The sequence below is a fragment of the Salmo salar genome, chromosome ssa16, assembly GCF_905237065.1.
Source record: "Salmo salar chromosome ssa16, Ssal_v3.1, whole genome shotgun sequence".
In the NCBI taxonomy this organism is placed as follows: domain Eukaryota; kingdom Metazoa; phylum Chordata; class Actinopteri; order Salmoniformes; family Salmonidae; genus Salmo; species Salmo salar.
Genome location: NC_059457.1, coordinates 79,124,324 through 79,143,033, shown reverse-complemented (window position 1 = coordinate 79,143,033; position 18,710 = coordinate 79,124,324). Strand labels below are relative to the sequence as shown.

At 42.9% G+C, this 18,710-nt stretch overlaps 2 protein-coding genes across 3 annotated transcripts; one reads left to right on the top strand and one right to left on the bottom strand.

The window, feature by feature from the left end:
* Positions 1-1,998: 1,998 nt before the first annotated feature.
* On the top strand, positions 1,999-9,906 carry LOC106574878 (polycomb protein eed). 2 transcript variants are annotated; one of them, XM_045698045.1, is made up of 11 exons: positions 1,999-2,233; positions 2,836-2,988; positions 3,354-3,446; positions 3,567-3,758; positions 3,874-3,955; positions 4,138-4,229; positions 4,396-4,529; positions 5,538-5,643; positions 5,761-5,919; positions 6,151-6,224; positions 9,351-9,906. In XM_045698045.1, exons 1-11 carry the CDS (start codon positions 2,117-2,119, stop codon positions 9,475-9,477), a joined length of 1,329 nt encoding a protein of 442 aa, XP_045554001.1. In that variant the 5' UTR covers positions 1,999-2,116; the 3' UTR covers positions 9,478-9,906. The 2 variants fall into 2 exon arrangements, with proteins under 2 accessions (XP_045554001.1, XP_045554003.1); XM_045698047.1 differs by having other exon boundaries at positions 2,061-2,204.
* A 246-nt stretch (positions 9,907-10,152) lies between these two features.
* LOC106574699 (protein Hikeshi) lies at positions 10,153-16,794 on the bottom strand. The gene is made up of 5 exons (XM_014150710.1): positions 16,594-16,794; positions 15,619-15,856; positions 15,226-15,377; positions 10,643-10,761; positions 10,153-10,391 (listed from the first exon to the last, which is right to left on the bottom strand). Exons 1-5 carry the CDS (start codon positions 16,621-16,623, stop codon positions 10,337-10,339), a joined length of 594 nt encoding a protein of 197 aa, XP_014006185.1. The 5' UTR covers positions 16,624-16,794; the 3' UTR covers positions 10,153-10,336.
* Between the last annotated feature and the right edge of the window lie 1,916 nt (positions 16,795-18,710).

Below are 18,710 nucleotides of genomic sequence, written 5' to 3'. Positions count from 1 at the left end.
TCGCTACACCCGCAATAACATTTGCTAAACACATGTATGTGACAAAGACATTTTGATTTGATTTAATACAAACTGGGTCAGACAGAGGTTGAAAATGTCAGTGAAGTATGCGTCCTGGTAATCCGTCTAGCCCTGCAGCCTTGTGAATGTTAACTTGTTTAACCTTTTACTGCAGTGGGCTAAATCAGGGTCACACAGTGTTTCTTGGTAGTCTTAAACAAATCTACTTTGAAACAAAAGTATACCTCACACACATGGTTATGGCCTAAAAAAAGGAGAGATGAAATTCATTCAATTTTGAATCTTAATATTATACTTTATATACTGTTCGATGGTTCAGGGGGCATAGAGCGATTTCTTATAGGCATCCAGATTAGTGTCCTGCTCCCATGAAAGCGGCAGCTCTAGCCTTTAGCTCAGTGCGGATGTTTGGGATATTTATTTGACCTTTAACTAGGCATGACAGCCTACCGGGGAACAGTAGGTTAACTGCCTTGTTCAGGGGCAGAACTACATTCTTTTTTTTTTTCCAGCTCGGGGATTCGTTCTAACAACCTTTCCGGTTACTGGCCCAACGCTCTAACCACTATTTTTTTAAATGTAAATTAACATTTTTTTTTTTTTATTAACAAATATCAACAAACAAAAGAGGAATAGTCACATGCAAAGAAGCATACAAACAAACTATTTACATTGCCAGGAATCCTAAACAAACAACTTATATTCATTAATAATACAACAAGTTTTAATTGCCTTTTTGTTTTTCATTTTAGTTAAAGTGGTGCCATATTGTTTAAACTCATTTATAAAGTGAAAAAATTTAGGTTTTGAATATGAAATGTACCTAGTATTATTAGCAGTTGAATTAAATATACTACATCTTTATCTATGTCAACATTTCTGAAATAAATCATTGTATCAAAACCATTAAATAGTACAACCAGTCCTATTTTTTTTGTAACAAAATTCTGTATGTCAATCCAAAACACTCTACTATAAATATAGGCAAAAAACTAATGCAAAATGGTCTCCTCCTCCATTCCACAGAAATCATAGTTATATTCAATATTCAGTTTGAATCTTTCCAAAACATGTTTCACAGGATAAATTCTATGTAACCTTTTAAATTAAACTTCCTTTACTTTGTTACCGATACAATATTTGTTAGCAATTTTCCATGCTTTCCCCCATTGTATATCACCATAGATATTTGACCAAAATAATCTTGCTGAGGGAATTGTAGTATCACAAACAATATTCCTAATCTGTTTATTTCTACATTTATCTTTGACGTTAATATTTCCAATGAATATATTTTCATGTAAATCTATGTTACTTACATCAATCACAGAGGAACTTAAGAGATTCAACCCCCCTTGGAATCGCATCAAAAACAATTGCATATTCTTTCGGGGTAATTGGAATTTGAAACTTAGCAAGAAATTCCCCATATGAGAGTAGATATCCATCCTTATTCAGTAACTGACCAACCAAAATAATTTTATTCTCAAACCAGTTACGAAAAAAAAGAGACTTATTTTTAAATCGTATGTCTTTGTTGTTCCATAAAACGTATCTGTGAGGGGGAAAAATTGTGTTTATACGCAAACATCCAAGATAAGATTGCCTGTTTATGGAATTTGGCCAACTTTACTGGGATTTTATCAATATCAAAATTACATCGAACCAAAAATTCTAAACCACCAACAACGCTCTAACCACTAGGCTACCTGCCGACCCAACACAGTGACCATGTATGTATGGTCACTGGGTTCCGGTCTACTTAATTAACAGGTGTCTCCCATAGACACTAATGCAATAGTTGCTGGGTCTGGGTACTTAGTTCATTGGCTTTTATTGAACCAGAAAAAAAACGGCGAGTGGGGTGTCTCACTTCCTCTTCCGTCTCTGGCTTGACTATTTTTTCTCTCTTCTCTAGCTCTCTCTCTTCTCTAGCTCTCTCTCTTCTCTAGCTCTCTCTCTCTCTCTCTCGACTAGACTAGACTAGACTATTTCCGGTACGTGTGGGACTTTTATTGTGAAGACCGAAGGAAATAAAAGACCCGGAAGTTATTCTCCGCGGTCGCGCTATGATTGAATCTGAGAAGGACAGAAGATGAGGAGGGAGAACATGTCCGAGACCCCTACCGAAGCGGGAAAGGAGATGCCGACAAAAAAGCAGAAGCTGAGCAGTGATGAAAACAGTAATCCCGATCTCTCTGCAGATGAGAATGTAAATTCGGTTTTGTTCTGTTTGTATCGGCGCGGACATGAAAAACGGTTAGCTAGCTAAGTAGCTAATGTTAGCTTGCTAGCTATGAAAAGTTACGCTAACTAGCAAGCGACTGGTAGTTGATTTTGGAGTTCGTGATGATAGCTGGGCCTTTCCCTTTGTTTCAACTAGGCCTAGATTTTTATTTTTTTAACTATAGATACCTAGTTAACGTTAGTTGTGGTTCTTTCCCTTTCAAACATTCCAGAACAGGAAATAAGAAAAGTAACCTTCAACGAGCAAGGGATTCGAGGCAACACTGCAAAGGGCCTCCACCTAAAATAGCTAGCTGGCTAGTTATGCTCTCTAGGTAGTGTTAGCTATCAAGCTATGGACTCTTCTGGGATTGTCCAAGTAGGTAATCATTAGCCAGTTGTCAGTTTAGTTTTTCTAGTCTATCTCAAGCCCCTCACACCCAGGTACACCTCAGATGGCCTCATGGTAGGCCATCCCACTTCTGACACCAGTGTAGTCGAACAGGGGATGTAGAACATCCATTGCAGGCTGCAAACACATCAACCACAACCAACCCCATCTTATGTTGCTATAATTTCTGTTTGTAGGATGATGCTGTCAGCGTTGAGAGTGGGACCAATGTGGAGCGCTCAGACACACCCACCAACACAGCCAACGCTCCAGGCAGGAAGAGCTGGGGCAAGGGCAAGTGGAAATCAAAGAAGTGCAAATACTCCTTCAAGTGTGTCAACAGCCTCAGGGTGAGCCCATTTTATCAAGAATATTTCCAATCATTTCCAACTGCAGACATGTCACATCTTGTCAATAGGCCTACTTTTGATTCCAGAAATGTCATAATCTCAGCCTTGGACTTGGCATGCCTGTTATAAGTGTGTGTGAACTGTGCTGCTTATATGATACTGTGTGAGTTGTAAACAGCTGAATGAAGGTGTTCTAATGTTACGGGTGGGCTCTGAACCCAGGTCTCCCACAGCAGAAACCAATGTCTTGACCATTAGACCAAGAGGGAATTCCTACTTGGGCCGAAGTTCACACTGATTTTGAAGTCGCAGCCAGGGCTACCTCACCATGAGTTCAACTCATAATTAACTTGTTCTTTACACAGGAGGACCATGGCCAGCCATTATTTGGGGTCCAGTTCAACTGGCACAGTAAAGAAGGGGACCCGCTGGTGTTTGCTACTGTTGGGAGCAACAGAGTAAGTATCTTGGCATCACATAAACCATGTTGAAAGTGTAATAGCTGACTCGTGTGGTGTAAAATACAGACTCATGTGCCACCTGTCACTGCTGACTATGTGATGTCCTTAATTTACCAGGTAACACTGTACGAGTGCCATTCCCAAGGAGAGATCCGACTCCTGCAGTCATACGTGGATGCCGATGCAGATGAGAACTTCTACACCTGCGCCTGGACCTTTGACACCAGTACAAGCCATCCCCTCCTGGCCGTGGCCGGGTCGCGGGGCATCATTCGGGTGATCAACCACATCACCATGCAGTGTATCAAGGTGGGTGAATTTCCAAGTAGTTTTATCCGATACACTAGGGCTGGAATTTACATTCGTGCATAAGGGAGGGGTTAGTTGTGCCATCTCTGAATATTTTCGTTGTTTTTTAATGCAGCACTATGTGGGTCACGGGAACGCCATCAACGAGCTCAAGTTTCACCCCAGAGACCCCAACCTCCTGCTATCCGTCAGTAAAGGTAGAACAACTCTGCACCATAGCTGGGACTTCATATTTCCTCAACTGACCTGACCTTTTGAGAACTAAACAATTTACAATTAGGGCTGATTTATAATCTGTATGCATTTACATCATTAACAGAATGACTTAACATAAAATCAACTGTGTGAATATCTCATCAGCTTTGTGTTTTGTCTTTAGACCACGCCCTTCGTCTGTGGAACATCCAAACAGACACACTGGTGGCCATCTTTGGAGGTGTAGAAGGCCATAGAGATGAAGTCCTCAGCGCAGTGAGTACACGACACTACCACAACCATCTCTTACTGGCTTTCTTGAGCAATAGAAGTCAGGGATTTCTATGTGTATGTGACAATTGAAAATGGCGATACAATATGGATCACACAAAAAAGAAATGACAGATGAATGATATAATAATGAAAAATGTCTCTGCGCCAGGACTTTGACCTGCTAGGTGAGAAGATCATGTCGTGTGGAATGGACCACTCTCTGAAGCTCTGGACGATCAACTCAGAGAGGATGCAGAAAGCCATTCATGGGTCCTATGAATACAACCCTTCCAAGACAAACAGGTGAAAATATTGGTTGTGGGCAACACGCGTACGTGTATTCTCATGTATATTTCAGTCATTCGGCAGACTTTTACCCACAACAAAGCGTGTTAAATAGTACAGTGTTGCCAGGATACAGTGAGAATCTCACTTTTTTATTTAACTAGACAAGACAGTTAAGAACAAATTATTATTTACAATGACGGTGTAGGAACAGTGGGTTAACTGCCTTGTTCAGAGGCAGAACGACAGATTTTTACCTTGGCAGCTCAGGGATTTGATCTTGCAACCTTTCGGTTACTGGCCCAACGCTCTAACCACTAGGCTACCTGCTGGTTACTGGCCCGACGCTCTAACCACTAGGCTACCTGCTGGTTACTAGTCCGACGCTCTAACCACTAGGCTACCTGCTGGTTACTAGTCCGACGCTCTAACCACTAGGCTACCTGCTGGTTACTAGTCCGACGCTCTAACCACTAGGCTACCTGCTGGTTACTAGTCCGACGCTCTAACCACTAGGCTACCTGCTGGTTACTAGTCCGACGCTCTAACCACTAGGCTACCTGCTGGTTACTAGTCCGACGCTCTAACCACTAGGCTACCTGCTGGTTACTAGTCCGACGCTCTAACCACTAGGCTACCTGCTGGTTACTAGTCCGACGCTCTAACCACTAGGCTACCTGCTGGTTACTAGTCCGACGCTCTAACCACTAGGCTACCTGCTGGTTACTAGTCCGACGCTCTAACCACTAGGCTACCTGCTGGTTACTAGTCCGACGCTCTAACCACTAGGCTACCTGCTGGTTACTAGTCCGACGCTCTAACCACTAGGCTACCTGCTGGTTACTAGTCCGACGCTCTAACCACTAGGCTACCTGCTGGTTACTAGTCCGACGCTCTAACCACTAGGCTACCTGCTGGTTACTAGTCCGACGCTCTAACCACTAGGCTACCTGCCGCCCCGAACTGTTGATTTTCACCTTGAAAATGTTTGCTCCTTTAACCGATGATTCGGTCTTCTTCTTACAGGCCATGGGTCTCTCAGAAGATCCACTTCCCTGACTTCTCTACCAGAGACATCCACAGGAACTATGTGGACTGTGTACGCTGGCTGGGAGATCTGATTTTATCCAAGGTAAGACTGTGAGAATCTTTTAGTCCAAACACATACGTCACATCCTGTTATTAGGTTGTGGATCCCATTGTGACCCTCATAACCCCTACTCCTTTGTTCTGTTCCTCTCCTGACCAGTCGTGTGAGAACGCTATCGTGTGTTGGAAACCAGGGAAGATGGAGGACGATATTGACCGCATCAAACCAAACGAGTCCAACGTGACAATCCTGGGTCGCTTCGACTACAGCCAGTGTGACATCTGGTACATGCGTTTCTCCATGGACTTCTGGCAGAAGGTAAAGATGATATTTCCCCTTTTGTTGTGTCTGGCTTTGTGGAATCCCTTATCTGCTACTGTTCATCCCAGTATTGTAAGCAAACAGTGGTTTGGTGTTGGAACTAACTAAATAGATGCAAGTTTGTTGTTTAACATTAAACAAAGTATAGTATTGTCTCCACATAGAAAGTTGTCTGAAGCTCAATTTATATTGTTTGACTATTGAAGTAACACATGTCTTGTCCTATAGATGTTGGCTCTGGGAAACCAAGTGGGGAAACTGTACGTGTGGGACCTTGAGGTAGAGGACCCCCACAAAGCAAAGTAAGAGTCCGTAGGGAAACTGCACGTGTAGTGGTGTTGGGAAAGCTACTCTGAAGATATAGTTTACCAAGCTACCAATTACTTCACACTGGAAGAAGTTAAGCTACACTAAAGTTTCTTTTTCAAACTAGTTACTTTGAAAAAGTAGTTCACTACATCCAAACTACTTTTTCAAACTAGTTACTTTGAAAAAGTAGTTCACTACATCCAAACTACTTTTTCAAACTAGTTACTTTGAAAAAGTAGTTCACTACATCCAAACTACTTTTTTTACATACTGTATGATGATTTTTCACAATCTGTAATTTAGCCTAATGATAGGGTAACATTTGTATTTTTGCCTAAATAGACATATCCAAATGTAATAATTTTTCATGGTGGCCATAAACAGTAACTGGTAATGTTGTATAGTTTAGAAAGGTCTGGAACTAGCCTGTCTGGTAAATGTTATAACTTGCTGAGGTGTACTCTTTTTAGAACACAAGCTCAAGTACATGGTACAAATATAAACAAACAAATTCTAAACGACTTCGTATAAGATTTCCCATTTCTTAACAGTAAAATACATCTGATCTAAAGGTCCACTGAGCAGCGCAGAGACACCATTCAAATGTGTGTAGACTTGTTACAACTTCCGTCTGTGACCAAGAGAACGCGGTCTTTCAATTCTGTGAAATTATTTAGTGTTTTTTATTTATTTTGAAAGCTCTAAATCCGGCTGAGAATATCACAGCGAGATGAAACCACAAACGGCTGGACTCAGACTCATATGCCATTTCCCAGGCTCACTTGCTCAGAAGAAATCAATTCTTTGTCTGGATTGGCCAGAGAATGTGACATGTCACTCCCTATGAACATGAAGTGTCACGTTTCAGACCCCACAAGTCCGCGCCCCAGAGCGTGGAAGCAGAGAGCACAAGTCCGCGCCCCAGAGCGTGGAAACAGAGAGCACAAGTCCGCGCCCCAGAGCGTGGAAACAGAGAGCACAAGTCCGCGCCCCAGAGCGTGGAAACAGAGAGCACAAGTCCGCGCCCCAGAGCGTGGAAACAGAGAGCACAAGTCCGCGCCCCAGAGCGTGGAAACAGAGAGCACAAGTCCGCGCCCCAGAGCGTGGAAGCAGAGAGCACAAGTCCGCGCCCCAGAGCGTGGAAACAGAGAGCACAAGTCCGCGCCCCAGAGCGTGGAAACAGAGAGCACAAGTCCGCGCCCCAGAGCGTGGAAACAGAGAGCACAAGTCCGCGCCCCAGAGCGTGGAAACAGAGAGCACAAGTCCGCGCCCCAGAGCGTGGAAGCAGAGAGCACAAGTCCGCGCCCCAGAGCGTGGAAACAGAGAGCACAAGTCCGCGCCCCAGAGCGTGGAAACAGAGAGCACAAGTCCGCGCCCCAGAGCGTGGAAACAGAGAGCACAAGTCCGCGCCCCAGAGCGTGGAAACAGAGAGCACAAGTCCGCGCCCCAGAGCGTGGAAACAGAGAGCACAAGTCCGCGCCCCAGAGTGTGGAAACAGAGAGCACAAGTCCGCGCCCCAGAGCGTGGAAACAGAGAGCACAAGTCCGCGCCCCAGAGCGTGGAAACAGAGAGCACAAGTCCGCGCCCCAGAGCGTGGAAACAGAGAGCACAAGTCCGCGCCCCAAAGCGTGGAAACAGAGAGCACAAGTCTGCGCCCCAGAGCGTGGAAACAGAGAGCACAAGTCCGCGCCCCAGAGCGTGGAAACAGAGAGCACAAGTCCGCGCCCCAGAGCGTGGAAACAGAGAGCACAAGTCCGCGCCCCAGAGCGTGGAAACAGAGAGCACAAGTCCGCGCCCCAGAGCGTGGAAACAGAGAGCACAAGTCCGCGCCCCAGAGCGTGGAAACAGAGAGCACAAGTCCGCGCCCCAGAGCGTGGAAACAGAGAGCACAAGTCCGCGCCCCAGAGCGTGGAAACAGAGAGCACAAGTCCGCGCCCCAAAGCGTGGAAACAGAGAGCACAAGTCTGCGCCCCAGAGCGTGGAAACAGAGAGCACAAGTCCACGCCACAGAGCGTGGAAACAGAGAGCAGACAATTGGTCTTTGTGCCACTCAGGCACAGGATAGTATGGCGTTCAGAGAGCTTTGTACACCAACATGTCAGTCAGAACCAGTCCAGAACCGCTCAGTCCCCCATACAGGGGACTTAACATCTAAGTTTTAAACAAACTGTTTGAAATGAGAATTAGACAGGTCTGATGCTGAGAGAGGACTTTTGCCTAGTTTACCCATATTTTATTTTTGCAAAAGACATTTCTAAAGTTCACTTCTGAAAACACCAAGAATTGAATTTAGTTCAACTACCACCAAGCTAAAGCAAAATGTATTCCCACAGGGGACCAGTACAGAGAAAAAAATGTATGAAATGTATGCATTCACTACTGTAAGTCGCTCTGGATAAGAGCGTCTGCTAAATGACTAAAATGTAAATGTAGATCAACTTGTCATTTTAAATACATGTATTTCACTACATCACTTTACGTGAAGGTGGAGGACCAGCAAAGTTAAGTCAACCTCCCACCAATACACCTCACCTAAGCAGTAGTCCATGCCTAGATGGTAGACTGCCTGAGAGAAGTGAAGGCCAGTAGAGAGCACTCCTCTCCTTATGTATAATGTTCCAGGGCTGTGACAGAGACGCCACAGAACAATTAGACAGATATTTCACGCGATGTATAAATGTGAAGCATCCGCTTGGCGTTTCCTTTCACTACCAAATATGGTAGTGAGAGAAAGCAAAGTGGCCGGCAGTGGGAGATGCTGGAGCAAGATGGATTTTGGCCGACATTCTGCAAATGTGTCATTTTCAAAATGTTGATCTCAATACAGTTTTCTGTTCCCAAAGCTACAATCTGTTACGAACAGAGTGGACTAAGTAAAAAAAAAAAAAAAGAGATTGTTTAAAAGGAGTGCAAAAGCGAATTAAGTTATTGCACACGTGTACTTCAAAGTAGGCATTCCTAGGATCTCGCAAGCTCGTGCTTGGCTCTGCCCACTGACCCATTTGTTTCCATTTGAAATGACGGGCGGTGGTCTATCTTGGTTTAGTTATAACAATCTTCGGAGACACGGTCTTTCTGTTGTTTCACCAAATACATTCTAACCTGGCTCTCCGTTTCAGGTGCACCATCCTCACCCTCCCAAGATGCACCTCTGCCATCAGACAGACCAGCTTCAGCCGTGACAGCAGTATCCTGATCGCAGTCTGTGACGACGCCTCTATCTGGCGCTGGGACCGCCTGCGATGAAGACCACATTGGCAACGAGCAGCCAATTCTATTATGACAGACCAGTCACTTTGCTGTCAGGAACCAGAAACATTTTCCAGGTACACATTTTCTGTGTATAGTCTGCATCAGATCTGTCCCATGGAGGTGTTTAACATCTCAGAAACCACTCCCAACATGACAACGGTGCTATAGGTCTGCACTGAAATGTATACCTGGAACCCACCAATTATTTTCCTTTTGTTTCCCATCTCCGGGTTACACTTATACCAGCCCATCCTTATTAAATCCATGAGGGGGGTGTAAAGGTGAGCAATTTGGGGAGAAGGGTGGAGAATCAAAACTACAACCCTGGAGCTCTTCAAGCATTCTCCTCCCTTCTCGCTATTTAGTTCCCCTTTGCTTGCTATTCACTTTTTAATGGGCTTTAATAAATGCTATTTTTCTAAAGGCTTCTTGTCTCATTCCGAGAGACTTTTCAAGCTTCAGTACAAGTAAATATATGGTCAGCTAAGCCCAGGCCATCTGAATGCATGGAGAATAGGAGTAAGGGTGTTAACTAAAAGGTTAACTGCCCCAACAGTGCATCTCATGACTAGAAATGAAAGTTTTCAACAAGAAAATAAATGAAGCACCTAGGATCAGCTTGTATAGGCAAGCTAAATATGTACAGAATAAAGTAGCGGTGAAAAGAAAGAATTTTAAGAAACGTTTAATATTTGACAAAACACCTAGTAATTGTTGCTATAAAAGCAGATCTCTTTTCGTCTTCTGTGGAGGACCATTCCTGGACATTATGGAGCAGAAAATGAAGTCTTTGGTCTTCTCTGTCCATGCACCTTTATCATGGTTTTTAATACTGTGGTATCATCGAGACAACTCAAGTCTTCCAGAAATGAGGGTTTTGAGCCATGCGCCTCTGGAAGTTCTCATACCTGGGGAGAAAGACCAGAGGAGCACATGACTTTATGCTTTTGATTTAGGAAGCACATTCAGATCTTTTGCAGCATCCATGCTTAACTGAGTGATTGAGCAATTCCTCAAATGTTAGTTTCCTTGTAGCCAGCCCAATAACCACAGGTTCCACAAACGTGGGTTAGGCAAATTGAAAACAATTGATTGGGTTAATTCAAGCAGGTGTTTAAATGGCCTGACTTTGAATAGGACCAACAGGGAATCATTTTACCATTTGAGGATGGAACTGGCAGGGATGAACATTTCTGAGGGGTTTGGAGTCATCTGCGACTGGGAAACGGCAAAAGACGAGGAGAAATTATACAAACTGTCCAGCATCTTCTGAGTGAACTGAGGAGAGAGAGTTGAGTTTGTCAGCTGAGTGTGTAGGTGCTCTTAGCAACATCAAAATAAAAGTCCTGCACTTGTGGACAAAAAAGGAATGACTTGTGGGGGATGTATTTTGACACGAGGTAAGCAAAGAGGAAGTGGGTCTACATGTTTGAAAAGTCTCAATACGATCCTTTAGATCTGGTCTCAAATACCCCCTGTCATAACTGTTCTGCCCACTGACTTTTTGTGCAACCTAATACAATTGAAAACGTTCGTGTGCCTCTAGAAAGTCTACCCCCCCTCTTGGATTTCTTCCCATTTTGAGATTAAAATGGGCTTTTTTTTTTTTTATCTTCACAAAATACTCTCAAAGTGGTAGAAAACATAAAAGATTTATGAAAATTAAGTGCCAATATACCTTCATTAGTTAAACACCTTCGCAGTGATTACAGCTGAGTCTTCTTGGATAAGTCTCAGAGCTTTGCACACCTGTATTGTGCAATATTTGCTAATTCTTTTCAAAATGCAAGCTCTGTTAAGGTGTTGGGGATCATGGCTAGGCAGTAAGTCTTACCATAGATTGTCTAGTAGATTTAAGTCAACTGAGGAACTCGGACATTCACTGTCTTCTTGGTAAGCAACTCGAGTGTAGATTTGGCCTTGTTGCAGGTTGTCCTGCTGAAATGTGAATTCCTCTCCCAGTGTCTGGTGTAAAGCAGACTGAAGCATGTTTTCCTGTAGGATTTTGCCTGTGCTTAGCTCCATCCAGTTTATTTTCATCCTGAAAAAATCCCCAGTCTTTGCTGATGTCAATCATTCCATGATGCAGCTACTCAGTGATGTATCAGATTTGCCACAAACAAGGCTTTGCATTTAGGCCAAAAAGTATCTTCCTTTGCTGTGTTTTTTTGCAGTATTACTTTAGTGCTTTGTTGCATACATATGCATGTTTTGGAATCTTCTGTATATTTGTATTCTTTTCACTCTAATTTAGGTCATAATGGGGTCACTACAATGTTGTTTATCCATCCTCAGTTCTCTCCCATCACAGCCATTGAACTCTAGCGGTTTTAAAATCAGGAATGGCCTCATGGTGAAGTCCCTGAGCAGTTTCCTTCCTGTGCTGCAGCTCAGTTCAGAAGGACAACTGCATCTTTGATGTATCTGGGTGGTTTAATACAGTGGTTCCCAAACTTTTAATAATCCCGTAACCCTACAAACATTCAACCTCCAGCTGCGTACCCCCTCTAGCACCAGGGTCAGCGTGCTCTCAAATGTTTTTTTTTGCCATCATTGTAAGCCTGTTACGTACACACTATACAATACATTTATTAAACATAGGAATGAGTGAGTAGTCATAACCCGGCTCGTGGGAAGTGACAGAGCTCTTATAGGACCAGGGCACAAATAAATCATTTTGCTCTTTTATTTAACCATCTTACATATCAAATTGTGAATAACTCACCCCAGGTTAATGAGAAGGGTGTGCTTGAAAGGATGGACATAACGCTGCAATGTTGGGTTGTATTGGAGAGAGTTTCAGTCTTAAATCATTTTCCACACACAGTCTGTGCCTGTATTTAGTTTTCATGCTAGTGAGGGCCGAGAATCCACTCTCACATAGGCACATGGTTGCAAAGGGCATCAGAGTCTTAACAGTGCGATTTACCAAGGCAGGATACTCTGAGCGCAGCCCAATCCAGAAATCTGGCAGTGGCTTCTGATTAAATTCAATTTTCACAGAACCACTTGAATGCAATTTCGATGAAGCTCTCTTGTTCAGATATCGTTAAGTGGACTGGAGGCAGGACATGAAAGAGAACCAATCCAGTTTGTGTCATCCGTTTCGGGAAAGTACCTGCGTAATTGTGCACCCAGCTCACTCAGGTACTTCGCTATTTGACATTGTCCGGAAGCTTGAGTTCATTTGCACACAAATCATACAATGATGTAAAGACCTGTGTGTTGTCCTTGTTAATGCAGACAGAGAAGAGCTCCAACTTCTTAATCATAGCCTCAATTTTGTCCTGCACATTGAATATAGTTGTGGAGAGTCCCTGTAATCCTAGATTCAGATCATTCAGGCGAGGAAAAATAAATAAATCGCCGAGATAGGTCAGTCGTGTGAGAAACTCATCATGCAAGCGGTCAGACAAGTGAAAATGGTCATTAAAGAACTAAGCTTGTCTCTTAGTTCAAAAAAAAGTGTCAATACTTTGCCCCTTGATAACCAGCGCACTTCTGTATGTTGTAAAAGCGTTACATGGTCGCTGCCCATATCATTGCATAGTGCAGACAATACGAGAGTTCAGGGGCCTTGCTTTAAAAAATTTAACCATTTTCACTGTAGTGTCCAAAATGTCTTTCAAGCTGTCAGGCATTCCCTTGGCAGCAAGAGCCTCTCGGTGGATGCTGCAGTGTACCCAAGTGGCGTCGGGAGCATCTGCTTGCACACGCGTTAGCACTCCACTATGTCTCCCTGTCATGGCTTTTGCGCCATCAGTACAGATACCAACACATCTTGACCACAAGTCCATTTGATGTCACAAAGCTGTCCAGTACTTTAAAAATATCCTCTCCTGGTTTCCAGAAGAGGATGTCTTCCTTAATTGACCCCCCATAAACGTAACGGACATATAGCAGGATCTGTGCCAGGCCCGCAGCGTCTGACTCATCCAGCTGTAACACATAGAATTCACTGGCTTGTATGCGAAGCAGTAATGGTTTCAAAACATCTCCTGCCATGTCACTGATGCATAGTGAAACAGTGTTTGATGAAGGCATTGTATATTTTTTTTGGCATCTTCCCCCAGCATTGTCCCAGACATATCCGCAGCAGCAGGAAGAACTAAGTCCTCCACAATAGTATGGGGCTTGCCTGTCCCAGCCACTCGGTAGCTCACCATATAAGATGCTTCTAGCCCCTTATTAATGGCATCTGTTGCTTTTATACATGTCTTACTACTCGAAAGTCATCTTAATTCTCTTATTTTTCAAATTGGCATGTTTTGTTTCTAAATGGAAAGCACTACTTTATGTACAATAGCTAAAGGGATAACGATTACTATTGCAACAGGATTACTATTGCAACAACACATCATCAGTAGGGTAAAACTAACCTGTCTCAAGACGGTCTACGCAAGAGTGAAGGTTTCATTGAGTTGTGAGATAGTACTTTCGCACATATAACACACTGTGGCTGAGGAAAGGCACTACTCCCAATATCAGTGAACCCCAAATCAATGTAGTTCTCATTTGTGCCTCTTCGCTGGTCCAACGTCCCTGTGTGTTGTTCGGTGCTTTCCCGGGTAAGGGGGCAGTAGCTCTTCGGCTGCATCAGATTCACAACTGTCAGTGTCCATGCTAGCTGGGCTAACAACAAATGTAGAATTACTGATGCTAGCATTGGATGTGCTCGTGGAAGCAGAACAACTTGTGTCGTCGACAGGTGCAGGTGAAGTACTGCTGGTAGCAGCAGTACTACTAGTAGAGCTGGTATGTGTCTCTATGGACGCGGGCCTTACTTTGTTTAACCTTCTATACATTTTCAAGCAAACGGAATGAGCAGCAGCTACATTTGGCTACATATGGACCGTTAATGGAATTCCCGCGAGAGAGTAACGTTTAATGTGATTGGATGTTAATTATTTGACTAGGCTACCTGTATTTGACTGTTGTTATTTCGCTGAACACTAGATGCTTTAATTTTACTTTTGGCAGTGAAAAGAGGCTACTCAGGAGAGAGAAACCTCACCCAAATGTATAGCCCCGTTGGAAAATAGAAATTGACTGTTTTTTAAAATGTAAATCACATTTTTATTTGGCTTACCCCCGATGGCATTGCGCGTACATACCCCAGTTTGGGAATACCTGGTCTAATACATCATCCACAGCATAATTATTAACTTGACCATGCTTAAAGATATTGAATGTCTGATTTGTTATTGTTACCCATCTCCCAATCACTGCCCTTTGATGCTTTTGAAAAAGCTACTTGGTCTTTGTAGTTGAATCTGTGCTTGAAATGTAATACTTGACTGAGGGACCTTACAGATCTATGTATGGGGGACAGAGGAAGGTGTAGTCATTAAAAAAGTCAACCGCGTGAGTCCATATAACTTATGTGATTTGTTAAACCAAATTTGACTTCTTGACTAATTTAGGCTTGCCTTAACAAAGGGGTGAATACTTAAGCAACAACTATAGTTATGTTTTTTTTTAAATGTATAGAATTTTATTTTCACTGACAGTATTTTGTGTAGCTCAATTACAAAAAAAAATACAATTAAATCTAGCACTTTAACAGCAAGGTGAAAAAAGTGGAAGGGGGTGTAGACTTTCCATAGGCCCTGTAAATACACACGTGTTGCTAGTACACAGCAATCAAAGCAAGCAGCTTGAGTATTGACTCGGAAACATATTATTAAAGGAAGGTTATTTTCACTGATTATGTACACTGCAAACCACCCATAATGTTCTAACCTGCATAAAGGAGTCAACAGCACACACAGTGGCACCTGATACAGGCGTCTGTTGGACCAGCTGCTCCAAAGGCTCAATAGACACACCAACTTGGGCCACGGAGGCAAGCTGAGGTACTGTCATCATTCCAAATGGATGCTCTCCACCCTCACCTATAGGAAGACAGCAGAAACACCAAGTGTGTGTAACTTTTGCTCAACAGTTTACCCACCTTTTGCAAAAAAATGCATTGAAAGAATATGAAGGGTTATTTCTTTTCCACCGCAACTGGCGATCAGTTTACCCACCTATTGTTTTACCACTACATCACTAACACACACACACTGAAAAAACACCTTGTGACAACTACTAATCTACGAAGGACTTTATTAAATACATTTGATTGATCCTTACCTGGTTTTAATTGAGATATTTTAAAGATGGCACTTGGTTTGTCGTTGGTGATGAAACCCAGGAGCTGCCAGACCTGCCCAGCGACAGGGTCCGGGAAGGAGAAGTAGACAGCTCCACCCATCCCCGCAGGGAAAGGCACTGTGCCCAACATGAACACCACTACATGGTTCACATTCTCATAGTCTGGTAGGTTGAAGACAAACTTGTCACCAGCAACCTGCTGGGGGTCAGTCTGGACCTAAAAGACAATTGTGACTCCTACTTGAGTTGGAGTTATTTCAAGAGGTACTTTTCATTTAATTAAAGGCACAATCTGTTTTTGTATTTCAGCAGTTTGACCCTGCCACGTTTTTTGTAAACTGATAAATGGGGGTAGGTAGGGACCAGTGGAGGCTGGTGGGAGGAGCTGTAGGAGGATGGGCTCAATGGATGGAATGGAATGAAACTGAGTCACACGTGGTTTCCATATGTTTGATACCGTTCCATTAATTATATTCCAGCCATTACAATGAGCTTCTCCTCATAGCTCCTCCCACCAGCCTCTGGTAGGGACATCATGATGAATCTATAGGGACGCTTACATTCATAGACAGCCATGCATGCGTGCAAGTCCATGGACCTGTCATGGTTGTAGGAAACATACTTTGAAGCGATACATTTTCTGTTTAGAATGACGCCCAAAAACAACAAATATTTGAGCACAATCTGGGTTATGATACTAGCTAACTAGGGTAAGATAAGTTGTACAAGCTAAACGATGTACACAAAACCACTGTCTCTGTTAAACTCATATCATAGAGCATTTATAACTAGCTATTTTGTTCAAGAATCAATGGGTATATGTAGCCTACGAGTAGAAATGAACAGTGAGCAGCCGGGAATATAATAACACATTGTTCCTTCATATTAAATGTGTAGCTAGATGTCATTTCAGTCCCAGGTTAGCTTGCTGCCGTTAGCACGTTCCATACTTACCAATCTACCAGCAACCAAACATCCAAACATTGTAATGGCCTTGGTTTATTTTATATTTCGGTCAAGATGACGGTCTTACACTTAATCGATAGCACCAGCTGAGTCCATTTCACAAAACTCCCGAGAAAGTTAGCTAGCTAACTCCAACGTTTTGTTACTCGTTCGTTCTGCTTCAGACCACGTGTCTACGAGAACTTCCGGTTTAATAGATTTTTCAAAATAAAAGCACCCAGAAAGAAAGTGATAAAATGCTCATTAGAATGTGATAGAACGCTTGCGTGGTTCTAATAGGTAGGCTGTTTGTTTAAAAAGAAGAAAAACATACAAAAAGAAAGCACCAGAAAAAACAAATGTCTATAATCTAAGATACATTGTATTGTGATGTGACTGCCGAAAAATACACAATGTGGGTCCATGGAAGTATGAAAACAGAAATACTTAGGACAGTTCTGTGTAACCAACATAAGTGATAAAATCACAAAAGATCCATCCTATATCTCTCCCACACAAGAGGCCTTTACTTGCAGGTTTATATTTGGAATTGAAGGAGCATTCAGTAGGAATCTGTCAAAGGCTTCATTGTGTGGCCTAAATCTGAGGATCTGTTTCAGTCACTGATGCATGGCTCGGAGGAGAATGTTCGGGTGAATGTGAGCTATTCGTCATGGTCTGTGGCCTCTGAGTCTACTATATTCTTGGTTGGCTTGGAATTAATCCACATTTTAAACAATTGCCATGGAAGTCATGAGCATTCACCTATTATTGGCTTATTGGTCATCTAACATTGGGATATATTGGGGAAATGTAACCTAGATTTGTTTCATTGAAGAGTATCGTATTTTATTGAAACTGGTTGCACTGGGTTGAGCAATGTTTGTTGATATGTCAATATAGATTGAATAACACCAATGCCTGCCACAATGAAACCATTATTGTCAGCCAGGCCATAGTCACCAATATCTAATAACTGTCACCAAAAGCTGCCAAGGTAAACCTACACCCCCCTGACTATGATTATGTGGACTTTTATAATCACACTCTATCAAACTCTATTGGTTTATACTATAGCTTTCTCTTTCCATGAAGTCAAGCACTCCAGCATTCCAGTGATGTGATAGTTTAGAGTTGACATCATCCATTACAGATAAAATTGGATAACTGTGACTTGTGTCATGTGGCCCCCCTGTTCGGACTGGAGTTGTCCATTGTTGTCTTGCCTTCAGATCCTTTCTCTGAAGAAGACTGCAGAAGACCCCTGATCCAACTGGAAGTCTACCATGTATGGATCCACATGGCCCACTAAGTGGAGGAGGAATTGCCTGAACTATGTGAGTAATCTGGATCCAGTGTTGCCTCTATGTGTTTACATGTTCATGTTATTATCAGGCTTCAGACTACTACTGAATTCAGAAAATCTCTATACTCTGATTGGGTCAATAGACAATAGACAGTTGTGCTACATTTGGGACAACTTCAAGCATATGGGTTGTCAAAACATTCATTCATAACCTTCATAGAGCCTTTATTCAATATATACTGCTCAAAAAAATAAAGGGAACACTTAAACAACACATCCTAGATCTGAATGAAAGAAATAATCTTATTAAATACTTTTTTCTTTACATAGTTGAATGTGCTAACAACAAAATCACACAAAAATAATCAATGGAAATCCAATTTATCAACCCATGGAGGTCTGGATTTGGAGTCACACTCAAAATTAAAGTGGAAAACCACACTACAGGCTGATCCAACTTTGATGTAATGTCCTTAAAACAAGTCAAAATGAGGCTCAGTAGTGTGTGTGGCCTCCACGTGCCTGTATGACCTCCCTACAATGCCTGGGCATGCTCCTGATGAGGTGGCGGATGGTCTCCTGAGGAATCTCCTCCCAGACCTGGACTAAAGCATCCGCCAACTCCTGGACAATCTGTGGTGCAACGTGGCGTTGGTGGATGGAGCGAGACATGATGTCCCAGATGTGCTCAATTGGATTCAGGTCTGGGGAACGGGCGGGCCAGTCCATAGCATCAATGCCTTCCTCTTGCAGGAACTGCTGACACACTCCAGCCACATGAGGTCTTGCATTGTCTTGCATTAGGAGGAACCCAGGGCCA

Excerpts from the sequence above, each read along its gene's own strand:
- LOC106574878 (XM_045698045.1), top strand. The coding sequence starts at position 2,117 with ATGAGGAGGGAGAACATGTCCGAGACCCCTACCGAAGCGGGAAAGGAG. Across the intron at positions 3,759-3,873 it reads TCACCATGCAGTGTATCAAG|CACTATGTGGGTCACGGGAA; the intron begins GTGGGTGAATTT and ends TTTTTAATGCAG. Across the intron at positions 4,530-5,537 it reads AACCCTTCCAAGACAAACAG|GCCATGGGTCTCTCAGAAGA; the intron begins GTGAAAATATTG and ends TTCTTCTTACAG.
- LOC106574699 (XM_014150710.1), bottom strand. The coding sequence starts at position 16,623 with ATGTTTGGATGTTTGGTTGCTGGTAGATTG. Across the intron at positions 15,857-16,593 it reads GTTTGGTTGCTGGTAGATTG|GTCCAGACTGACCCCCAGCA; the intron begins GTAAGTATGGAA and ends ATTGTCTTTTAG. Across the intron at positions 15,378-15,618 it reads AATATCTCAATTAAAACCAG|GTGAGGGTGGAGAGCATCCA; the intron begins GTAAGGATCAAT and ends GTCTTCCTATAG.